The 22,278-nt window shown below is 41.7% G+C and overlaps 2 protein-coding genes across 5 annotated transcripts in view; both read left to right on the plus strand.

Moving 5' to 3' along the window:
• The window catches only part of LOC109408473 (uncharacterized), an 810,302-nt gene that overhangs the window by 115,336 nt on the left and 672,688 nt on the right, over nucleotides 1–22,278 (plus strand). The gene's annotated exons all lie outside the window — the stretch shown is intronic.
• LOC134291421 (uncharacterized) lies at nucleotides 354–5,013 on the plus strand. 3 transcript variants are annotated; one of them, XM_062859147.1, is made up of 3 exons: nucleotides 354–4,482; nucleotides 4,540–4,620; nucleotides 4,677–5,013. In XM_062859147.1, the coding sequence occupies exon 1, from the start codon at nucleotides 386–388 to the stop codon at nucleotides 4,202–4,204; it is 3,819 nt and encodes a 1,272-aa protein (XP_062715131.1). In that variant the 5' UTR covers nucleotides 354–385; the 3' UTR covers nucleotides 4,205–4,482; nucleotides 4,540–4,620; nucleotides 4,677–5,013. The 3 variants fall into 3 exon arrangements, with proteins under 3 accessions (XP_062715131.1, XP_062715130.1, XP_062715129.1); XM_062859146.1 differs by having other exon boundaries at nucleotides 354–4,620; XM_062859145.1 differs by having other exon boundaries at nucleotides 4,540–5,013.

A 22,278-nucleotide genomic window follows, 5' to 3' on the forward strand; every position in this document is an offset into this window, starting at 1 on the left:
TTTGGAGCTGTCCCGTGAATGCAGATGGGCAATCGTGAGAGAACTCAAGCTCTGCCGCAGTTGTTTACGCCGACATAAAGGAGGATGCGACACGAAAGCATGCGGACGAGACGGATGCACCTACAAACATCACGAGCTTCTCCACAAAGACCAGAATATCCAACAAATTCCGGGAAAAGGTGCACAGGAGCCATCTACACTTCAGGATTCTGGAACAAATGTACTAACGCACGACTGCAACACGCATCAAGCAAAGTCTAATGCAGTTCTATTCCGTTATCTACCCGTAGTACTAAGCGGACCTCGAGGCTCCATCAATACCTACGCATTCCTGGATGAAGGATCCCATCTCAGTCTGATAGATCAAGAATTGGCGGACCAGCTCATGCTGAAAGGATCAACGGTACCGCTGTGCCTTCGTTGGACAGGGGAAACGCAGCGATGCGAAAGTGATTCCCGATCTGTTACCCTTGAAATCTCAGGAACGAGCAAGACGGCCAAGAACTTCCAGCTATCCGGAGTAAGAACAGTGGAAGATCTGTTGCTTCCTCATCAGACACTCAACGTGAAAGAGATGGGTAATCACTATCCTCATCTTAAAGGGCTTCCTGTTGATTCCTATCACAACGTTCGGCCAAGAATCCTTATAGGGATGAAGCACGTGCAAGTCAGCCTTGTGTTGAAGAGCAGAGAAGGAAACGTTGGCGAGCCAGTAGCGGTTAAGACGCGGCTGGGGTGGACAGTATGCGGTGGAGAAAATACAGAAGGCGACGACGTAGGGAACCTAGTCCACTACACTTTCCACGTGTGTGCGTGTGAACGAACGACAGATGATGAGCTGCATCAAAATGTGAAAAAGCATTTTGCACTAGAAAGTCTCGGCATCTCGAAACCAGAAAAGCTTCTACTCTTTACCGCAGACCAACGAGCTCAAGATCTCTTAAAGCAACTGACTGTTTACGATGGAAGGCAATACACGACTGGGCTCTTGTGGCGTCACGACAACATCCGTTTACCAGATAACTACAGCATGGCTCTACGCAGGCTCCACTGCCTGCAAAGACGTCTTGATAAGGACCCAGAACTAGCAGAGACACTACATGGAATGATCGCGGACTACGTCTCCAAGGGATATGCCCGAGTACTCTCGGAAGATGAACTGAACCAACAATTTCCCAGAGTGTGGTATCTGCCAGTGTTTCCGGTTGTCAATCCAAATAAGCCAGGTAAAGTGAGGCTAGTGTGGGACTGTGCTGCTTGTTCCTTCGGCGTCTCGTTGAATTCAGCTCTGCTCAAAGGTCCTGATCAGCTTTGTTCACTGCTGTCCATATTGCTACAATTTCGAGAAAACAAAGTGGGCCTTACTGGAGACATAAGGGAAATGTTCCACCAGGTACGCATTCATGATGAGGATCAACACTGTCAACGCTTTCTGTGGTGTAACAAAAAAGGAGATATCGTGGTCTACGCAATGCAAGTCATGACATTCGGAGCATGTTGCTCGCCCAGTTGTGCGCAATATGTTAAAAACATCAACGCGGATCGTCATGCTGAAGAATACCCAAAAGCGTCCGAAGCGATCCATAAAAAACACTACGTGGATGATATGCTTGTCAGCTTGGAAACCGAAGAAGAAGCAATCAGAACAGCGGAAGAAGTGAAGTACGTCCACCAACGAGGTGGATTCGAGATCCGTAACTGGATAAGTAATTCGACAATAGTCCTGGAGGCTCTAAACGAAAAGGGGTTCAACGAGAAAGATCTGGATCTATCCCCAGAAGTCAGCACCGAGAAGGTCTTGGGGATGTGGTGGTGTACTGTTTCAGATACGTTCACCTACAAGATTGGGTGGAATCGCTATGACCGTGCTCTTCTGGAAGGCCATAGACGTCCTACAAAACGAGAAGTCCTGCGAGTGCTGATGTCAATTTTCGACCCTCTTGGCTTAATAGCTCACTTTCTCATGTTCCTGAAGGTGTTGTTGCAGGAGGTGTGGCGCTCTGGAGTTCAGTGGGACAAAGAGATAACCGACGACGCGTTTGCAAAATGGCAGCACTGGTTGAAGATATTGCCTCAGGTAGAACAAGTCCGAGTTCCAAGGTGCTATAGGTCGCTAACCCTGACCCCTGAAGATGAAGCGGAGCTCCACATTTTCGCCGACGCCAGTGAAAGCGGAATGTCCGCCATCGCTTATCTACGGTTCGTCAAACACCAGACCATCGAGTGTAGAATTGTAGCAGCAAAAACTAGGGTAGCGCCGTTGAAGTTTGTATCTATTCCCCGACTAGAATTACAGGCCGCGGTAGTTGGCGCTAGATTAGCTCACACGATCGAGGATGCCCTGTCTGTAAAAATGTCTAAAAAGTATTATTGGACTGACTCCCGCGACGTACTTTGTTGGCTGAACTCCGACCACCGCCGATACACACAATTTGTTGCGTTTCGTGTCAGCGAACTTTTGGAGATTACCGAAGCAAACGAATGGCGCTGGGTGCCATCCAAAATGAATGTTGCGGACGACGGTACCAAGTGGAGCACCTTTCCCGATCTTTCACCCGGCAGTAGATGGTTTGTTGGCCCGGAGTTCTTACGACTACAGGAAACGGACTGGCCACAACAACTTACGAATAATTGTTCTACAGAAGAAGAACTTCGTCCCAGCTTCCTTGCCTATCACGTTCCCTACGAACCACTCGTGAACTCAAGCAAGTTTTCTAGCTGGAAGCGTTTGCTGAATGTCACTGCCTACATCATCCGATTCCCTGCCAACTGTCGCCGGAAACTTCGGAGGCAACGTACAATCAGTGGACCAGCAATGGCGGATGAACTTGTTTCTGCCGAAACCTTTCTCCTGCGTTCAGCTCAGCGCGATGGTTATCCTGCAGAGATCGCTCACTTGGAAAGATCCCAACATAACCCCAGCAACTCGTTGCCAAAGCACAGCAGCCTATACCAACTAACGCCGTGGTTAGATAGCAGAGGATTGATGCGAATGCGGACAAGAATTGCAGCCTGCCAATACGCTACGGAAGACGCGAAGCAACCAATCATTCTTCCGCGCGACCACCCCACTACTAATCTGATCCTTACTCACTACCATCGAAAATTTTACCACCAAAATCATGAAACGGTGATCAACGAACTTCGACAGAAATTCTACATTGCGAAAATCCGTACTGCCTATGCCAAAGTCAAGAAGAACTGCCAGCGATGTAAGAACGACACCGTAAACCCACGCCCACCAATCATGGCCGATCTTCCAATAGCACGCCTTGCGACGTACTCGGCCCCCTTTACCCACACAGGGATCGATTTTTTCGGACCGTACGAAGTAACTGTGGGAAGACGCACTGAAAAGCGATGGGGCATGCTCGCAACCTGCTTAACAATCCGAGCAATCCACATCGAATTAGTTCCTTCATTAAGCACTGACTCCTGCATTATGGCAATAAGAAATTTCATCGCACGCCGTGGTACACCTAGTGTGATATACAGCGATAGAGGAACCAACTTTATCGGAGCGTCTCGTCAAATGAAAGAAGCCGCCGAAGCAGTGAACGTGGACGATGTAGTGAAGGAATTCACTTCTGTCGATACAACTTGGTCCTTTAACCCACCCTTCGCGCCACACATGGGAGGCAGCTGGGAGCGGTTGATAGGCAGTGTAAAGCGAAATCTACGAACAATCAACCCTCCGCGAAACCCAACTGATGAAGTTCTGCGTAATCTTCTAATCGAAGTCGAAAACATCATAAATTCTAGACCGCTAACCCATGTCCCGATCGACGATGACTGCGGCCCTGCCTTAACACCGAACCATTTCCTACTTGGTTCATCAAACGGAATTAAGCCATACTCTACATTAGACGACAGCAAAGCTGCTCTTCGACAGAACATCTTAGCCTCACAAGTACTAGCGAACACGTTCTGGAAGCGTTGGCTAAGCGACTACCTGCCAGAAATCACCAAACGGACGAAGTGGTTCAGTCGAAGTGATCCAGTAACCGTGGGAGACGTGGTAGTGATTGCCGATCCCAAACTACCCCGCAATTGCTGGCCTAAAGGGAAGGTCATCGAAACACATCCGAGCAAAGATGGAGAAGTTCGCTCGGCCACAGTACGGACATCTACCGGAGTCTACGTGCGACCAGTCACCAAACTTGCAGTACTGGACGTAAGGCGCGAAGCAAGTAAGCCAGCCTGAACGCTGGCGTACCTGGGGGGAGTGTGAACTGTCCTATCGAACAGTGCGCGCCCATTGTGTTTCTGCCTTTGCAGCAGCCCTGCTGTTGCTGTTCTTGCGGCATTGATTGGAGTGACAGAGCGACCGCCTGTCACTGTCGTGAGTAAATGACAAAGAGATGTTGATAAGTAACGTTCACGTTGGAATATTTATCGTTCACTTACTACTATCCTAAAATAAGTTAACAGTTAATACGTTAAAACTATACTTAAACCTAATTGTTTTGCTAGTGGAGTCAGGTACTTGGATTACTCTTATTGAAATATGCCTTAAACTAATGAATTCTCTACAACTAGTGCCTAAACTACTGTAAACCTACTGAGGAACTACTGTGTACAGAGTACCTAACCTAAATTTTCCTAAGCTAAATCGGAACGGTGAGATAGCATAAACTATAAAAATAGCTTCGAAATTATAAAAGATTCCCTTACAGCTACTAAGAATACGAACACAGCAGCTCCAATTCCCAAGACCCTCCGGATTACGCTAGGGGAACTAAACGTAAGTTGAAGTTTAAATCTAAATGAAAATCCATTATGCTACCTATGTTGAAACATGCACCTATATATCATTATGCTACAAAGTTATACACTAAATTACCTATACAGCATTATTGTAAACCTAAAATTCATCCCATCCTTAACACCATTCAGGAATTTATTAATCTCCCAAATAAAGAGCCGTGCACTACAGATTGCTCTGGAGATTAATCAACCGGAAAGAATCCCCCTTTCAGTCTGGGTGACAATTGTTGACACTAAATTCAACAACGACTAGATCTTCCATTCTAATACAGCAGGCATACCACAGTGTTATTTTTACACCAGATATTATACAGGGTGTTGGGTTCCTTACCCAGAATATTTCAGGGGGTGATTAAGGATGATATTTGATGAAAAAAAATTGTTCTACGCATATGGTCAAATCTCAACCATTACGGAGTTATTGAACTTTTCACGATTTTGACAATGCTTTTAATAAAACGACAATAACATGAAAACGGTTTAACTTATTCAAGATCTCTCAGCACCGTTTGAAAGATTATGAAATTTGCTATTGAACGTCATCTTCGAACATGCAAGTTTTTGTTACTTACACACTTTTTAAGAGCAAATAAGTGAAAAGTAAGTGAATTTTTAACTGTTTTTGTCGATTTGCTCTAAAAAATGCGTAATTAACTTATTTTCTTCCTTAGACAAAGTTGAGCGCCTTGAAATGCCCTACAATTCGTTCTTTGACACCAAACTCCTAACTCTTGTCATTTCTCTGCAATTTTGATTTGAATGCACAGTTTTGCATCATAAATTTGCTTCAGCAAGTGCATTAGAATTTAGCTCTCTTGACCCCACTGTGACAGCGAAACTAGCGTCATGTTTACTTCGCGCACAGGGCTACTTGATTCCCCGCGCCGAACAACAACAGCATGGCGCGCTGGCGCATGAGTGAAAAGAACGACGCCGCTCGCTGTGTGTTCGGCAAGGTGTTCAGTTGAATCAGTTGAATGCTTTTTGTAGTCCCGATGATTCTGGGAAGCTCATGATAATTTCGGGACGAGTGTTGGATTTTGGTAGACAGTAACTGAGAGGCTTGGTTAGGCTGTGTTATTATTCCAGCATCCTCTTGGAGGATGAGAAACATCAGAATAAAACTGTTGTTGTCAATACCTAGGGTTCGCGATGATTTTAATAGTGAGCTGGTGATCCCGGAAGGAACCTTGTTAGCTATAAAGTAACTTTACTCCAGCTTTGAGCACATAGTACAGCACAATCTTCGTCGGTCTTGGACGCTGTTGCTCCTGTTTCCCCGAACATTTAATAATTCTCAGGTATTTTTCAACCACGTGTAGCCAGCACGTTCGTAGACGTCCATGTAGTCACCGACCATTACCTGGTTCCATGCTGAATATTGTTTTCGTTATTATTCTTTCTTTTGACATTCGCACTACGTGCCCAGCCCACTGAAGTCTGCCGTAATTTATTCGTTTCTCAATACTCCGTTTTGATGAAGTAGGTTGATCTTGATCGAAGTTGCTGCTTCCTGCTCTAACTCATTCGTCAAACAAATAGGTAAGAGCAGGATGTAGCATCTTCGATCATATTCAATCTATCTCATTAAACATGATTAATATTCGCAGCATTTTGTGCTCTGTCTCTACTCGGGACCTTGTGGTTTTGGTCAAGTTTCAAAAGCAACTAAGCAATGCTCAGAAACTCGAAGTGGAAAATTACTGATTTTGGTTGTATTGAATGAAGTGCTTGCAGAAATTTCTCGATTTCTTTCAGAAGAATTTGTGCAGATCATAGTCTGAGAGTGTTTACCAAACTTATTTATGAGCTGCTCTGCGAACATTGGTTTAGACCTCGCTCAAGTATTCACAGTCGCAATTGAGGTAGCTAATGGTTGGAAAATTCTGTAGGGGATGTTTCAGTAATTCTAACAGGAGTTCTTTTAACGATGTCTCCAGCAGTTTCTTCGAGAATTCATCCAAAAATTACTTAGGAATTTTTGTAAGGGGTTTTAAGAGGTTCCACAAAGAATTATTCCGTGAGTTCATTTGAAGTTTAGTCAGGATTTCTTTTCTAAGAACATTTTTCAGGAAAATCATTTGGATGTTCATCTGAGAATTCTTGTAGAAGGAACTAGGAATTTCTTGCAGAACATCCTTCGGATTTGTTTTTTAAGAGTTTTTAGACAATTTATCCTGAAATCATTTGATTAATTCTGCAGAAGTTTCTCCGAAAGTATCTACAAAAATTCAATTAGGGATAATTTTATTAGCTTCTTTGGAGGAATTCCCACAGGAGTTTCTCCGGAAATTCTTTCAGGGATTCCTCCAAAAGATAGCTCCAGGAATTCCCTCAGAGATACCTCTACAATAACTTTGGAGATTGTTCCAGATTTCCTCCAGAGATTTCTCCAGAAACTTCTCCAGAGATGCCTCTAGGGATTCCTCCAAGAATTTCTCAAAAGACTCCAAAGCAATTTCTCTAGGGATCACTACAGGAATTACTGCAAAATTTTCTCCGGAAATACGTTTAGAGATTCCTCCAGAATTCCACTGAAAGCTTCCGCCGGAATGCCTCTAGAGATTCCTCCAAGAATTTCTCCAGGGATTCTATGAGTTTTTTTTATCCAGGGCTTAGTCCAGGAATTCCTGCAGAATTTCCTCCAGAAATTCCTGCAAAACTTCCTCCAGGAATTCCTCCAGGATTCCCTTAAAGATTCCTTCAGGAAATTCTCTAGGAATTCCGCAGAGCAATTTCTCCAGCAATTTCTTTAGGGATTACTACATGGATTCTTTCACGAATTCCTCGAGGAGTTTCAGCAAAATTTCGTGCAGGAATTCTTCTAGGGATTTCTCCAGAATTCCCCTTAAAGTTCCTCCAGGAATGCCTCTAGGAATCCGCCAGAAATTCTTCCAGGAACTCCTCCAGGAATTCCTTCAAGGATTCCTCCAGAAACTTCGTAAGTGATATATCCAGGAATACCTGTATGAATTCTTCAGAAATTTCTCTAAGGACTTCTTCAAGGATTGCTCCAGAAATTCAACAGTATTTTTTCAGCAATTCCTACATCAATTTCTCCAATGATGCCTCCAGGTATTCCTCCAGGGATTGCTCCAGAGATTTAGTCAGTAATTGATGCAGGCATTTTTAAAGTAATTCCTTTAAAATATCTCTAGGAACTCTTCCAGGGATTACTTCAGGAGTTCGCTCAGAAATTCCTCCGATGATTTCTTTAAGAATTTCTCTAAAAAATTTCTCCAGGAATTCTTGGATTGCTTAAGGAATTCCTTCAGAATTTCCTCCAGAAATTTATCCAGGGATTCCTCCGGGAATTCCTCCAGGGATTCCTACGAAAACTCTTCCTCCAGGGATTTTATCAGGAATACCTTCAAGAGATTCCTTCACTAGTATTCCATGGATTCCACAAAGCAACCTCCAGGAAATCCTTCAGGGATTTCTTCAGCAATTCCTTTAGAGATTTTCCAGGAATTTCATCAGAGATTTCCCCAGGATTTCCTTCAGGGATTCTATCAGAAACTCTCCCAAGGATTTCTCCACAGTTTTTTTTTAAAGTTTCCTCCAGAAATTGCTTCAGTAATTTCTCAAAGACTTCAAAATTTCTTACATTTTGTTCAGGAGTTCCTCCAGAGATTTTTCCACGAGCTGCTCCAGAGATTACTTCAGCTTTTTACCAACAGAATTTATTCTAAGAATTCTTTCAGAGATTCCTTTAGGAACTTGTCCGGAGTTTCCTACAGGAATACCTCAGAGAACTTCTCCTGGGATTCCTCCAGAAATTCCCTCAAAGTTTCCTTTACAAAATCATCCAGTAATTTCTTCAAGAATTCCTTCAGGAATTTCTACAGAAAGTGCTTCAGAGGTTTCTCCAAGTTTCCTCCCTAGATTCCTCCAGTAATTCGTCCAGAGATTTCCTCACGACTTTTTCGAATAATTCGTGCAAGGATTCCTCCAGAAATTCCACCAACGATGCCTCCTGAGATTCCTTTAGGAATTCCTACAGGAATTCCAAAGTTTCCTCCACAAATTCTCCCAAGGCTTTCTTCACGAATTCCTCCAGTAATACCACCTGGGTTTCCTCCACCGATTCCTCCATGGATTCTTCTAAGAAATCCGGGGAATTCTCCAGGTATTCCTTCAAGGGTTTCTCCAGGCATTTCGCCAGTGATTACACCAGAAATTCCTACAAGGATTCTTTACATTTTCCTCTAGAGAGTTCTCGAAGAACTCCAAAGGAGCAATTTCTACAGAAATTGCAACAGGAACTCCTGCAGAAATTTTTCTTGTAATTCCTGCAGAATTTCCTCCAGGAATTCCTGCAGAAGTTCCTCCAAAAATGCGTCTACGGATTCCTCCAGAAATAGTCTAAAAGCTCTTTCAGGAATGCCTCTAGGAATTCCTCCAAGCATTCCTCTAGCAATTTCTATGGAGATTTCAACATGAATTCCTTCTGATATTCCTCCAAAAGTACCGGCAGAATTTTGTGCAGGAATTTCTCTAGGGATACTTCCAGAATTTCCCTTAAAGTTCCTCCAGGAATGCCTCTAGGGAATCCTCCAGAAATTCATCCAGGGACTCCTCCAGGAATTCCTTCGAGGATTCCTCCAGAAATTTCGTAAGAGATTCCTCCAGGAATACCTGCATGATTTTTTTCGAGAAATTTCCTTCCCAGGAATCCATTGAAAATGTCTCTAAAGGCTTCTGCAAGGATTGCCCCAGAATTTTAACAGTGATTTTTCAGCAATTCCTACATCAATTTCTACAGTGATGCTTCGAGGTATTCCTCCAGAGATTGCTCCAGAGATTTTGTCAGTAACTCTTCCAAGCATTCTTCTGAAAATTCCTTAAAAGATTTCTCCAGCAACTCTCCTAGGGATTACTTCAGGAGTTCCCTCAGGAATTCTTTTGACGATTTCTATGGGAATTTCTCTAAGAATTTCTCCAGGAGTTTCTCTTGGGATTTCTAAGGGAATTTCTCCAGAGATTTCTACGGAAATTCCTCCTCCAAGGATCCTTCACTAATTTTTCCATGAATCTCTCAAGGAAATCTTCTAGGAATTCCTCCAGGGATTCAATGAGGAATTTCTCCAATTCATACTTCCACAGTTATCCCTGAAAGAATTCCTGGAGAAATCCCAAGAGAAGTTCTTTGAGTTATCCCTGGAGGAAACTCTGGAGGAGTTCCTTGAGGACTCTTTGAAAGAATTCCTGGAAGAATCTCTTCTGGAGGAATAACCGAAGTAATCTAGTAATCTCTAAAGCACTTTCTGGAAGAATCCCTGGAAAAACTCCTAAAGCAAACTCCGAAGGAATGCCTGAAAATTTTCCTGGAAAAATATTAGAAGGAATCCCTGGACGAATCTATGGAGAAATGTTTGGAAGAATCCCTGAAAAAAAAATCACTGGTGAAATTCCTAGAAGAGCCTCTGGCGAAATAGACAACATAATTCCTAGAGGATTTTTTTTGGAATCTTTGGAAGAATGCGTGGAAGAACATCTGTAATTCCAGGAAAAAAATCCTGAAGTAGACCCTGGGGCTCACTCTACAGGAGTCTCTGGAGGAATTCATGCAGTAATCTCTGTTACAATCCTTGGAGGAACTCTGGAGAAATCCTTGAAGGAAATCTAGAAGCAATCCCTGGATAAATTTTTGGGGGAATCCCTGGAGGAACTTGTGAGGACAAATTTGGAAGAAACCTTGGAAGAATCCCTGGAGTAAAAACAAAAGGAATGTCTAAAAAATATCTCTGAAAGAATTCCTAGAGGAATTCCTGAAGGAATGCCTAGAGGGATCCAGAAGTAATACATGGAGCATTCTTTGAAGGAATACTTGGAGGATTCCATGAAGGAATTCCTAGAAAAATTCCTGATGGAGTTCCTAGAGGAATCCCTGGAGGAATCTCTGCAGGAATCCGTGGGGGGATTTATGCAGGAATTCGTGGAGGAATTACTGAAGGAATCCCAGGTGAAATTTCTGGAGGCATCTAATTTAGGAAATTACTGAAGGAAAACCTGTAGGTAATAACCAAGAAATCCAGGGAGGAAACCTGGAAAAATCCCTGGAGAACCTTCTAGAGGAAACCCTGAAGGAATTCTTGGACAAATTCCTGGGGGAATTTGTGAAAAAAAAATTGGAGGAAAATTATAAAGAATCCCTGTAGGAATTTATGGTGTAATCACTGGAGAAATGCATGGAGAAATCCTGGAAGGAATGCCTTGAGCATTCCTTGACGGAATTCTTAGAAGAATCCATGGAGGAATCTGTGGAGGGAACCCTGGAGGTATTCCTGGAGGAATTCGTGAAGAAAGCCTTGGGAGAATTCGTGGAGGAAACTTTGGAATTCCTGTAGGAGTTCCTGGAGGAATCCCTGAAGGATTCTCAGGAGGCATCCCTGGTGGGATTTCTGGAGGAATCCGTGGACGAATTATTCGGAAAACTCGTGAGGAAATCTCTGGACGAATTACTGGAGAAACCCCTGAAGGAATTAATCAAGGCATCCAGGGAGAAAACATGGAGAAATCTCTGGAGCACTTTCTGGAGGAATCCCTGAAGGAATTCTTGAAGAAATTACTGGAGGAATTTGTAAAGGAAACATTGGAGGAATTTCTGGAGGAATCCCAGGAGAAGTTCTCTGAGGTTCTCCTGGAGGAAATTTCGAAGAAGTTCCTAAAGGAATTTCTGAAAGAATTCCTAGAATAATTTCTGTTGATAAATTGAAAAGTTATCACTGGTGCAGCTCCTGGAAGAATCTCTAGAGGAACTCCTGAACGAAATTTTAAAGGAATTCCTGTAGAAAGTCTTGGAGAAATAACTGAAGGAATTTCTGGAGGAAATTTTGGAAAAATCCCTGGAGAAGTCTTTGGAAGAGTTTCCGATAGAATTTCTTCAGGGAATTCCTGGGGAAACCCCTGAAGAAATTCCTGGAGGAATCTCTAAAGGAATTGCTGAAGGAGTCTCTGGAGGAATTCCTGAAGGAATCTGTAATGGATTTGCTGAAGTAATCCCATGTGGAATTTCTGAAGAAGTCCCATGAGAAGTTTCTGAAGGATTCGAGGAATTCGTGGAGGAATCACTGGAGGATTTTATAGAGGAATTTCAGGAATTCCAGGAATTTCTTCAGGGATTCCTCCGGGAATTCCTCCAGGGTTTCCTACGAAAATTCTTCCTCCAGAGATTCTATCAGGAATACCTTCAAGATATTCCTTCACTAGTATTCTATGGATCCCTCAAAGAAATCCTTCAGGAATTTATCCAGAGAATCTCTGGGAATCTCTGAAGGGATTCCTGGAATAATCTCTGCTGGAAGAATAACTGGAGTAATCCCTGGTGCAGTTTCTGGAAGAATATCTGGAAAAACTCCTGAGGTAATCCCCGGAGAAAACCTGGCGAATTCCCTGAAGGAATCCCAAGAGTATTCCCTTGAAGAATTTGAGAACCTTCCTAATGAATCGCGTTGGGAACAACTCGCTGATGTAGTGTTTGGGGTCAATAATACCCAATGCACAACAAGGAAAGAATCTCTTGAGGAATCCTTGGAGGAATTCAAGTAGTAATTTCTGGTGTAATTACTGGAGGAATGCTTTGAAAAATCCCTGGAGGAATTCCTGGATGAATCTCCGGAGAAATTACTGGAAAAATTTCTGAAGTTATCTTTGGAGGAAACCTGAAGAATTCCTTAAGGAATTCTTGAGAGTAATCCCTGGAAGAATTTGTCAGCCTTCCTTCTGAACTTCTGAAAGAATTAATCGAAGAATCCCTGGAGGACACCTAGAGGAAACCCTGGAAGAATCCCTGAAAGAATTCATGGAGCAATTCCTTGAAGAATTGCTGGAAGAATTCATGGAGGAATCCTATAGAGAATTCCAGAAGGAATGCATGAAGGAATCCTTGGAGAAATCCCTGGAGAGATCCCTGGACGAATTTGTTGAGAATTCCTTGAAATAAATCCCGAAGGAATTTATACGAATACCTAGAGGATTAATTCAGAAAGAATCCCTGAAGCACTTTGTGGAGAAATGCCTGGAGAAATTTGAGGAAAAATCCCTGGAGGAATTTATGGATGAATCACTGAAGAAATTCCTTGTAGGAATGCAAGGAGGAATCTCTGGAGATATTTCTAGAATTATTCCTAGAGAAATTTCTAGAGAAATCGTCAGAGATTTTTTTAGAATATTATCTTTGAGGAATTTCAGTAGGATTCTCTGAAGGATATTCCTTGAGAAGCTCCCTGTAGAATTGGCTGTCAGAATTCTTGGAGGAATTTTGGAGGAATCCAGAGATTTACTCTGGAAGAATTCTTGAAGCAATCTTTGGAGGAATGTCTGGAGGAATCTCTGGATTCCTCCAAAATTCCTCCAAGAATTCTGACAGCCAATTCTACAGGGAGCTTCTCAAGGAATATCCTTCAGAGAATCCTACTGAAATTCCTCAAAGATAATATTCTAAAAAAATCTCTGACGATTTCTCTAGAAATTTCTCTAGGAATAATTCTAGAAATATCTCCAGAGATTCCTCCTTGCATTCCTACAAGGAATTTCTTCAGTGATTCATCCATAAATTCCTCCAGGGATTTTTCCTCAAATTTCTCCAGGCATTTCTCCACAAAGTGCTTCAGGGATTCTTTCTGAATTAATCCTCTAGGTATTCGTATAAATTCCTTCGGGATTTATTTCAAGGAATTCTCAACAAATTCGTCCAGGGATCTCTCCAGGGATTTCTCCAAGGATTCCTTCATGCATTCCTTCTGGAATTCTCTATAGGATTCCTCCATGAATTCTTCCAGCAATTCTTCAAGGAATTGCTCCATGAATTCTTTCAGGGATTCTTCCAGGGTTTCCTCTAGGTGTCCTCCAGGGATTCTTCGATTAATTCTTTCAGAAGTTCAGAAGGAAGGCTGACAAATTCTTCCAGGGATTACTCTCAAGAATTCCTTAAGGAATTCTTCAGGTTTCCTCCAAAGATAACTTCAGAAATTTTTCCAGTAATTTCTCCGGAGATTCATCCAGGAATTCCTCCAGGGATTTTTCAAAGCATTCCTCCAGTAATTACACCAGAAATTACTACTTGAATTCCTCCAAGGATTCCTCAAGAGATTCTTTCCTTGTTGTGCATTGGGTATTATTGACCCCAAACACTACATCAGCGAGTTGTTCCCAACGCGATTCATTAGGAAGGTTCTCAAATTCTTCAAGGGAATACTCTTGGGATTCCTTCAGGGAATTCGCCAGGTTTTCTCCGGGGATTACCTCAGGAGTTTTTCCAGATATTCTTCCAGAAACTGCACCAGGGATTACTCCAGTTATTCTTCCAGCAGAGATTATTCCAGGAATCCCTTCAGAGATTCCCAGAGATTCTCTGGATAAATTCCTGAAGGATTTCTTTGAGGGATCCATAGAATACTAGTGAAGGAATATCTTGAAGGTATTCCTGATAGAATCTCTGGAGGAAGAATTTTCGTAGGAAACCCTGGAGGAATTCCCGGAGGAATCCCTGAAGAAATTCCTGGAATTCCTGAAATTCCTCTATAAAATCCTCCAGTGATTCCTCCACGAATTCCTCGAATCCTTCAGAAACTTCTCATGGGACTTCTTCAGAAATTCCACATGGGATTACTTCAGCAAATCCATTACAGATTCCTTCAGGAATTCCTCCAGAGACTCCTTCAGCAATTCCTTTAGAGATTCCTCCAGGAATTTCTTCAGGGGTTTCCCCAGGAATTCCCTGAAGAAATTCTATCGGAAACTCTTCCAAAGACTTCTCCAGGGATTTTTCCAAAATTTCCTCCAGAAATTCCTTCAGTTATTTCTCCAAGACTTTCTACAGGAATTCCTTTAAAATTTCGTTCAGGAGTTCCTCTAGAGATTCTTCCAGGAGCTGCACCAGTGATAACTTTTCAATTTATCAACAGAAATTATTCTAGGAATTCTTTCAGAAATTCCTTTAGGAACTTCTTCGAAATTTCCTCCAGGAGAACCTCAGAGAACTTCTCCTGGGATTCCTCCAGAAATTCCTCCAATGTTTCCTTTACAAATTCCTCCAGTAATTTCTTCAAGAATTCCTTCAGGGATTCCTCCAGAAAGTGCTCCAGAGATTTCTCCATGTTTTCTCCCTGGATGCCTTGATTAATTCCTTCAGGGGTTTCTCCAGTAATTCGTCCAGAGATTTCCTCACGAGTTTTCCGAATAATTCGTCCACGGATTCCTCCAGAAATCCCACCAGGGATGCCTCCTGAGAATCCTTCAGGGATTCCTCCAGGAACTCCTACAGGAATTCCAAAGTTTCCTCCACGAATTCTCCCAAGGCTTTCTTCACGAATTCCTCCAGGAATACCTCCAGGGTTCCCTCCACAGATTCCTCCATGGATTCTTCTAAGAATTCCGTCAAGGAATGCTCAAGGCATTCCTTCCAGGATTTCTCCATGCATTTCTCCAGTGATTACACCATAAATTCCTACAGGGATTCTTTATAATTTTCCTCCAATTTTTTTTTCACAAATTCCCCCAGGAATTTGTCCAAGAATTCCTTCAGGGTTTCCTCTAGAAGGTTCTCCAGGGATTTTTCCAGGTTTCCTCCCTGGATTTCTTGGTTATTACCTACAGGTTTTCCTTCAGTAATTTCCTAAATTAGATGCCTCCAGAAATTTCACCTGGGATTCCTTCAGTAATTCCTCCACGAATTCCTGCATAAATCCCCCCACGGATTCCTGCAGAGATTCCTCCAGGGATTCCTCTAGGAACTCCATCAGGAATTTTTCTAGGAATTCCTTCATGGAATCCTCCAAGTATTCCTTCAAAGAATGCTCCATGTATTACTTCTGGATCCCTCTAGGCATTCCTTCAGGAATTCCTCTAGGAATTCTTTCAGAGATATTTTTTAGACATTCCTTTTGTTTTTACTCCAGGGATTCTTCCAAGGTTTCTTCCAAATTTGTCCTCACAAGTTCCTCCAGGGATTCCCCCAAAAATTTATCCAGGGATTGCTTCTAGATTTCCTTCAAGGATTTCTCCAGAGTTCCTCCAAGGATTGTAACAGAGATTACTGCATGAATTCCTCCAGAGACTCCTGTAGAGTGAGCCCCAGGGTCTACTTCAGGATTTTTTTCCTGGAATTACAGATGTTCTTCCACGCATTCTTCCAAAGATTCCAAAAAAAATCCTCTAGGAATTATGTTGTCTATTTCGCCAGAGGCTCTTCTAGGAATTTCACCAGTGATTTTTTTTTCAGGGATTCTTCCAAACATTTCTCCATAGATTCGTCCAGGGATTCCTTCTAATATTTTTCCAGGAAAATTTTCAGGCATTCCTTCGGAGTTTGCTTTAGGAGTTTTTCCAGGGATTCTTCCAGAAAGTGCTTTAGAGATTACTAGATTACTTCGGTTATTCCTCCAGAAGAGATTCTTCCAGGAATTCTTTCAAAGAGTCCTCAAGGAACTCCTCCAGAGTTTCCTCCAGGGATAACTCAAAGAACTTCTCTTGGGATTTCTCCAGGAATTCTTTCAGGGATAACTGTGGAAGTATGAATTGGAGAAATTCCTCATTGAATCCCTGGAGGAATTCCTAGAAGATTTCCTTGAGAGATTCATGGAAAAATTAGTGAAGGATCCTTGGAGGAGGAATTTCCGTAGAAATCTCTGGAGAAATTCCCTTAGAAATCCCAAGAGAAACTCCTGGAGAAATTCTTAGAGAAATTCCCATAGAAATCGTCAAAAGAATTCCTGAGGGAACTCCTGAAGTAATCCCTAGGAGAGTTGCTGGAGAAATCTTTTAAGGAATTTTCAGAAGAATGCTTGGAAGAGTTACTGACAAAATCTCTGGAGCAATCTCTGGAGGAATACCTCGAAGCATCACTGTAGAAATTGATGTAGGAATTGCTGAAAAATCACTGTTAAAATTCTGGGGCAATCCTTGCAGAAGCCTTTAGAGACATTTTCAATGGATTCCTGGGAAGGAAATTTCTCGAAAAAAATCATGCAGGTATTCCTGGAGGAATCTCTTACGAAATTTCTGGAGGAATCCTCGAAGGAATTCCTGGAGGAGTCCCTGGATGAATTTCTGGAGGATTCCCTAGAGGCATTCCTGGAGGAACTTTAAGGGAAATTCTGGAAGTATCCCTAGAGAAATTCCTGCACAAAATTCTGCCGGTACTTTTGGAGGAATATCAGAAGGAATTCATGTTGAAATCTCCATAGAAATTGCTAGAGGAATGCTTGGAGGAATTCCTAGAGGCATTCCTGAAAGAGCTTTTAGACTATTTCTGGAGGAATCCGTAGACGCATTTTTGGAGGAACTTCTGCAGGAATTCCTGGAGGAAATTCTGCAGGAATTACAAGAAAAATTTCTGCAGGAGTTCCTGTTGCAATTTCTGTAGAAATTGCTCCTTTGGAGTTCTTCGAGAACTCTCTAGAGGAAAATGTAAAGAATCCTTGTAGGAATTTCTGGTGTAATCACTGGCGAAATGCCTGGAGAAACCCTTGAAGGAATACCTGGAGAATTCCCCGGATTTCTTAGAAGAATCCATGGAGGAATCGGTGGAGGAAACCCAGGTGGTATTACTGGAGGAATTCGTGAAGAAAGCCTTGGGAGAATTTGTGGAGGAAACTTTGGAATTCCTGTAGGAATTCCTAAAGGAATCTCAGGAGGCATCGTTGGTGGAATTTCTGGAGGAATCCTTGCACGAATTATTCGAAAAAGTCGTGAGGAAATCTCTGGACGAATTACTGGAGGAATCTAGGGAGGAAACTTGGAGAAACCTCTGAAGCACTTTCTGTAGAAATTCCTGAAGGAATTCTTGAAGAAATTACTGGATGATTTTGTAAAGGAAACTTTGAGGGAATTTCTGGAGGAATCCCAGGAGAAGTTCTCTGAGGTATTCCTGTAGGAAACTCCGGACAAGTTCCTAAAGGAATCTCTGAAAGAATTCTTAGAATAAATTCTGTTGGTAAAAAGCTGAAGTAATCTCTGGAGCAGCTCGTGGAAAAATCTCTGGAGGAACTCCTGAACAAAATGTAAGAAATTTTGAAGTCTTTGAGAAATTACTGAAGCAATTTCTGGAGGAAACTTTAAAAAAAAACTGTGGAGAAATCCTTGGGAGAGTTTCTGATAGAATCCCTGAAGGAAATCCTGGGGAAATCTCTGATGAAATTCCTGGAAAATCTCTAAAGGAATTGCTGAAGAAATCCCTGAAGGATTTCCTGGAGGTTGCTTTGTGGAATCCATGGAATACTAGTGAAGGAATCTCTTGAAGGTATTCCTGATAAAATCCCTGGAGGAAGAGTTTTCGTAGGAATCCCTGGAGGAATTCCCGGAGGAATCCCTGGATAAATTTCTGGAGGAAATTCTGAAGGAATTCCTTAAGCAATCCAAGAATTCCTGGAGAAATTTTTTAGAGAAATTCTTAAAGAAATCATCGGAGGAATTTCTGAGCGAACTCCTGAAGTAATCCCTGGAAGAGTTCCTAGAGATATTTTAAAGGAATTACTTTAAAAATGCCTGCATCAATTACTGACTAAATCTCTGGAGCAATCCCTGGAGGAATACCTGGAGGCATCATTGGAGAAATTGATGTAGGAATTGCTGAAAAAATACTGTTGAATTTCTGGAGCAATCCTTGAAGAAGTCCTTAGAGAAATTTCTGAAGAATTCATACAGGTATTCCTGGATATATCACTTACGAAGTTTCTGGAGGAATCCTTGAAGGAATTCCTGGAGGAGTTCCTGGAAGAATTTCTGGCGGATTCCTAGAGGCATTCCTGGAGGAACTTTAAGGGGAATTCTGGAGAAATCCCTAGAAGAATTCCTGCACGAAATTTTGCTGAAACTCCTCGAGGAATTCGTGAAAGAATCCATGTAGTAATCCCTAAAGAAATTGCTGGAGAAATTGCTCTGCGGAATTCCTAGAGAATTTCCTGAAGGAATCTTTAAGGGAATCCTGGAGGAATTCCTGGAGGAAGTTTTGCAGGAATTTCTGGAGGAAATTCTGCAGGAATTCCTGGACTAAGCCCTGGATAAAAAAAACTCATAGAATCCCTGGAGAAATTCTTGGAGGAATCTCTAGAGGCATTCCGGCGGAAGCTTTCAGTGGAATTCTGGAGGAATCTCTAAACGTATTTCCGGAGAAAATTTTGCAGTAATTCCTGTAGTGATCCCTAGAGAAATTGCTTTGGAGTCTTTTGAGAAATTCTTGGAGGAATCCCTAGAGGCATCTCTGGAGAAGTTTCTGGAGAAATCTCTGGAGGAAATCTGGAACAATCTCCAAAGTTATTGTAGAGGTATCTCTGAGGGAATTCCTGGAGCTATCTTTTGGAGGAATCCCTGAAAGAATTTCCGGAGAAACTCCTGTGGGAATTCCTCCAAAGAAGCTAATAAAATTATCCCTAATTGAATTTTTGTAGATACTTTCGGAGAAACTTCTGCAGAATTAATCAAATGATTTCAGGATAAATTGTCTAAAAACTCTTAAAAAACAAATCCGAAGGATGTTCTGCAAGAAATTCCTAGTTCCTTCTACAAGAATTCTCAGATGAACATCCAAATGATTTTCCTGAAAAATGTTCTTAGAAAAGAAATCCTGACTAAACTTCAAATGAACTCACGGAATAATTCTTTGTGGAACCTCTTAAAACCCCTTACAAAAATTCCTAAGTAATTTTTGGATGAATTCTCGAAGAAACTGCTGGAGACATCGTTAAAAGAACTCCTGTTAGAATTACTGAAACATCCCCTACAGAATTTTCCAACCATTAGCTACCTCAATTGCGACTGTGAATACTTGAGCGAGGTCTAAACCAATGTTCGCAGAGCAGCTCATAAATAAGTTTGGTAAACACTCTCAGACTATGATCTGCACAAATTCTTCTGAAAGAAATCGAGAAATTTCTGCAAGCACTTCATTCAATACAACCAAAATCAGTAATTTTCCACTTCGAGTTTCTGAGCATTGCTTAGTTGCTTTTGAAACTTGACCAAAACCACAAGGTCCCGAGTAGAGACAGAGCACAAAATGCTGCGAATATTAATCATGTTTAATGAGATAGATTGAATATGATCGAAGATGCTACATCCTGCTCTTACCTATTTGTTTGACGAATGAGTTAGAGCAGGAAGCAGCAACTTCGATCAAGATCAACCTACTTCATCAAAACGGAGTATTGAGAAACGAATAAATTACGGCAGACTTCAGTGGGCTGGGCACGTAGTGCGAATGTCAAAAGAAAGAATAATAACGAAAACAATATTCAGCATGGAACCAGGTAATGGTCGGTGACTACATGGACGTCTACGAACGTGCTGGCTACACGTGGTTGAAAAATACCTGAGAATTATTAAATGTTCGGGGAAACAGGAGCAACAGCGTCCAAGACCGACGAAGATTGTGCTGTACTATGTGCTCAAAGCTGGAGTAAAGTTACTTTATAGCTAACAAGGTTCCTTCCGGGATCACCAGCTCACTATTAAAATCATCGCGAACCCTAGGTATTGACAACAACAGTTTTATTCTGATGTTTCTCATCCTCCAAGAGGATGCTGGAATAATAACACAGCCTAACCAAGCCTCTCAGTTACTGTCTACCAAAATCCAACACTCGTCCCGAAATTATCATGAGCTTCCCAGAATCATCGGGACTACAAAAAGCATTCAACTGATTCAACTGAACACCTTGCCGAACACACAGCGAGCGGCGTCGTTCTTTTCACTCATGCGCCAGCGCGCCATGCTGTTGTTGTTCGGCGCGGGGAATCAAGTAGCCCTGTGCGCGAAGTAAACATGACGCTAGTTTCGCTGTCACAGTGGGGTCAAGAGAGCTAAATTCTAATGCACTTGCTGAAGCAAATTTATGATGCAAAACTGTGCATTCAAATCAAAATTGCAGAGAAATGACAAGAGTTAGGAGTTTGGTGTCAAAGAACGAATTGTAGGGCATTTCAAGGCGCTCAACTTTGTCTAAGGAAGAAAATAAGTTAATTACGCATTTTTTAGAGCAAATCGACAAAAACAGTTAAAAATTCACTTACTTTTCACTTATTTGCTCTTAAAAAGTGTGTAAGTAACAAAAACTTGCATGTTCGAAGATGACGTTCAATAGCAAATTTCATAATCTTTCAAACGGTGCTGAGAGATCTTGAATAAGTTAAACCGTTTTCATGTTATTGTCGTTTTATTAAAAGCATTGTCAAAATCGTGAAAAGTTCAATAACTCCGTAATGGTTGAGATTTGACCATATGCGTAGAACAATTTTTTTCATCAAATATCATCCTTAATCACCCCCTGAAATATTCTGGGTAAGGAACCCAACACCCTGTATATAATGTACCAAGAAATATCGACATTTTGAATGGCGCTTACGTCACTTTGCAGAATTACGGTAGTATGTACTCTGTTATGCTCGGAAACTTCAATTGCATTCTCGCCGAATGATTCAAATTCAAGAATAAAAAACTTATCCAACTTGTGTTTATTTTTTGAGTGTGCTTTTTTTTTGAGTGAATGCTTTTAACTTCAAAGACATTGCGAGTGAAAAGAAATCTGCAAATTTTACATTCTACAGAGGCCTAACGGCTTCTCGACTGGACAGAATCTATGGTAATCAAGAATCCCTTGATCGAGTATTTACGACAGGTTTCGACAGTTGGCGTTCCTTGTTCGGATCACCACGCTGTTGTGTTGAAAATATGGATTCAGCCGACTAGTTTCAATCTACGCGGCCGAGGGTATTGGAAAACTAACTCTAGCCTTCTATCAAATCAGGAAATAAGTCAAAGATTTCGGACTGAATACGGAAAGTTTAATAGCAGACTTACCAGCAGACGGACCGCAATTCTTGGTGGAATCATGCTGTTAAAGCGAAAATTCGAAGTATCAACAAAAACGAATCTTGTAAGTCATACCAATCAGTCAATCAACAGAAGGATGCCCTATACGCAAAACCACAGAACAAATCAACTTAGTGAAAATAGAGCTTATGGAATCCGAACACATAAGATTAGAAAACTTGCGGTCAAAAATCAAAGATCCTTCGTTGATCGAAGGGGAGCGTTTAAGTGTTGTTCAAGTCTCTAAGCAATTACATCATAAAGATCCTATTTCAAGAAGTAACTCAGAAGCGATCGGCGGCAGAAAAATAAATCTTACTATGTCAGAAGTTATCAGCATTTCTCGACGGTTTTCAGTCAAGATAGTGAAAATGTTACTAACCAAAACCATGACCCGCTATCGTCCATCCAAAAACAATTGTACATAGATGAGGCCAACGCACTGATTCGTCATATATCACAGGAAGAAATCCTTGGAACACTAAAGCAATGTTCAAAAAAGAAGTCACCTGGGCCAGACAGGTTGACTTACGAATTTTATCTAGAACACTTTGAAGTCTTGAAAGAAGATCTTGAAAAGCTTTTTAATTCTTATCTTTCTGGACAAACTAACCCTCCCACAGATTTTACTAAAGGAATAATAACTTTGATTCCAGAAAAAGGACGAAGAAGAAATATTGAAGATCGCCGTCCTATACACT

The sequence above is a fragment of the Aedes albopictus genome, chromosome 3 (genome assembly GCF_035046485.1).
Source record: "Aedes albopictus strain Foshan chromosome 3, AalbF5, whole genome shotgun sequence".
NCBI lineage: Eukaryota > Metazoa > Arthropoda > Insecta > Diptera > Culicidae > Aedes > Aedes albopictus.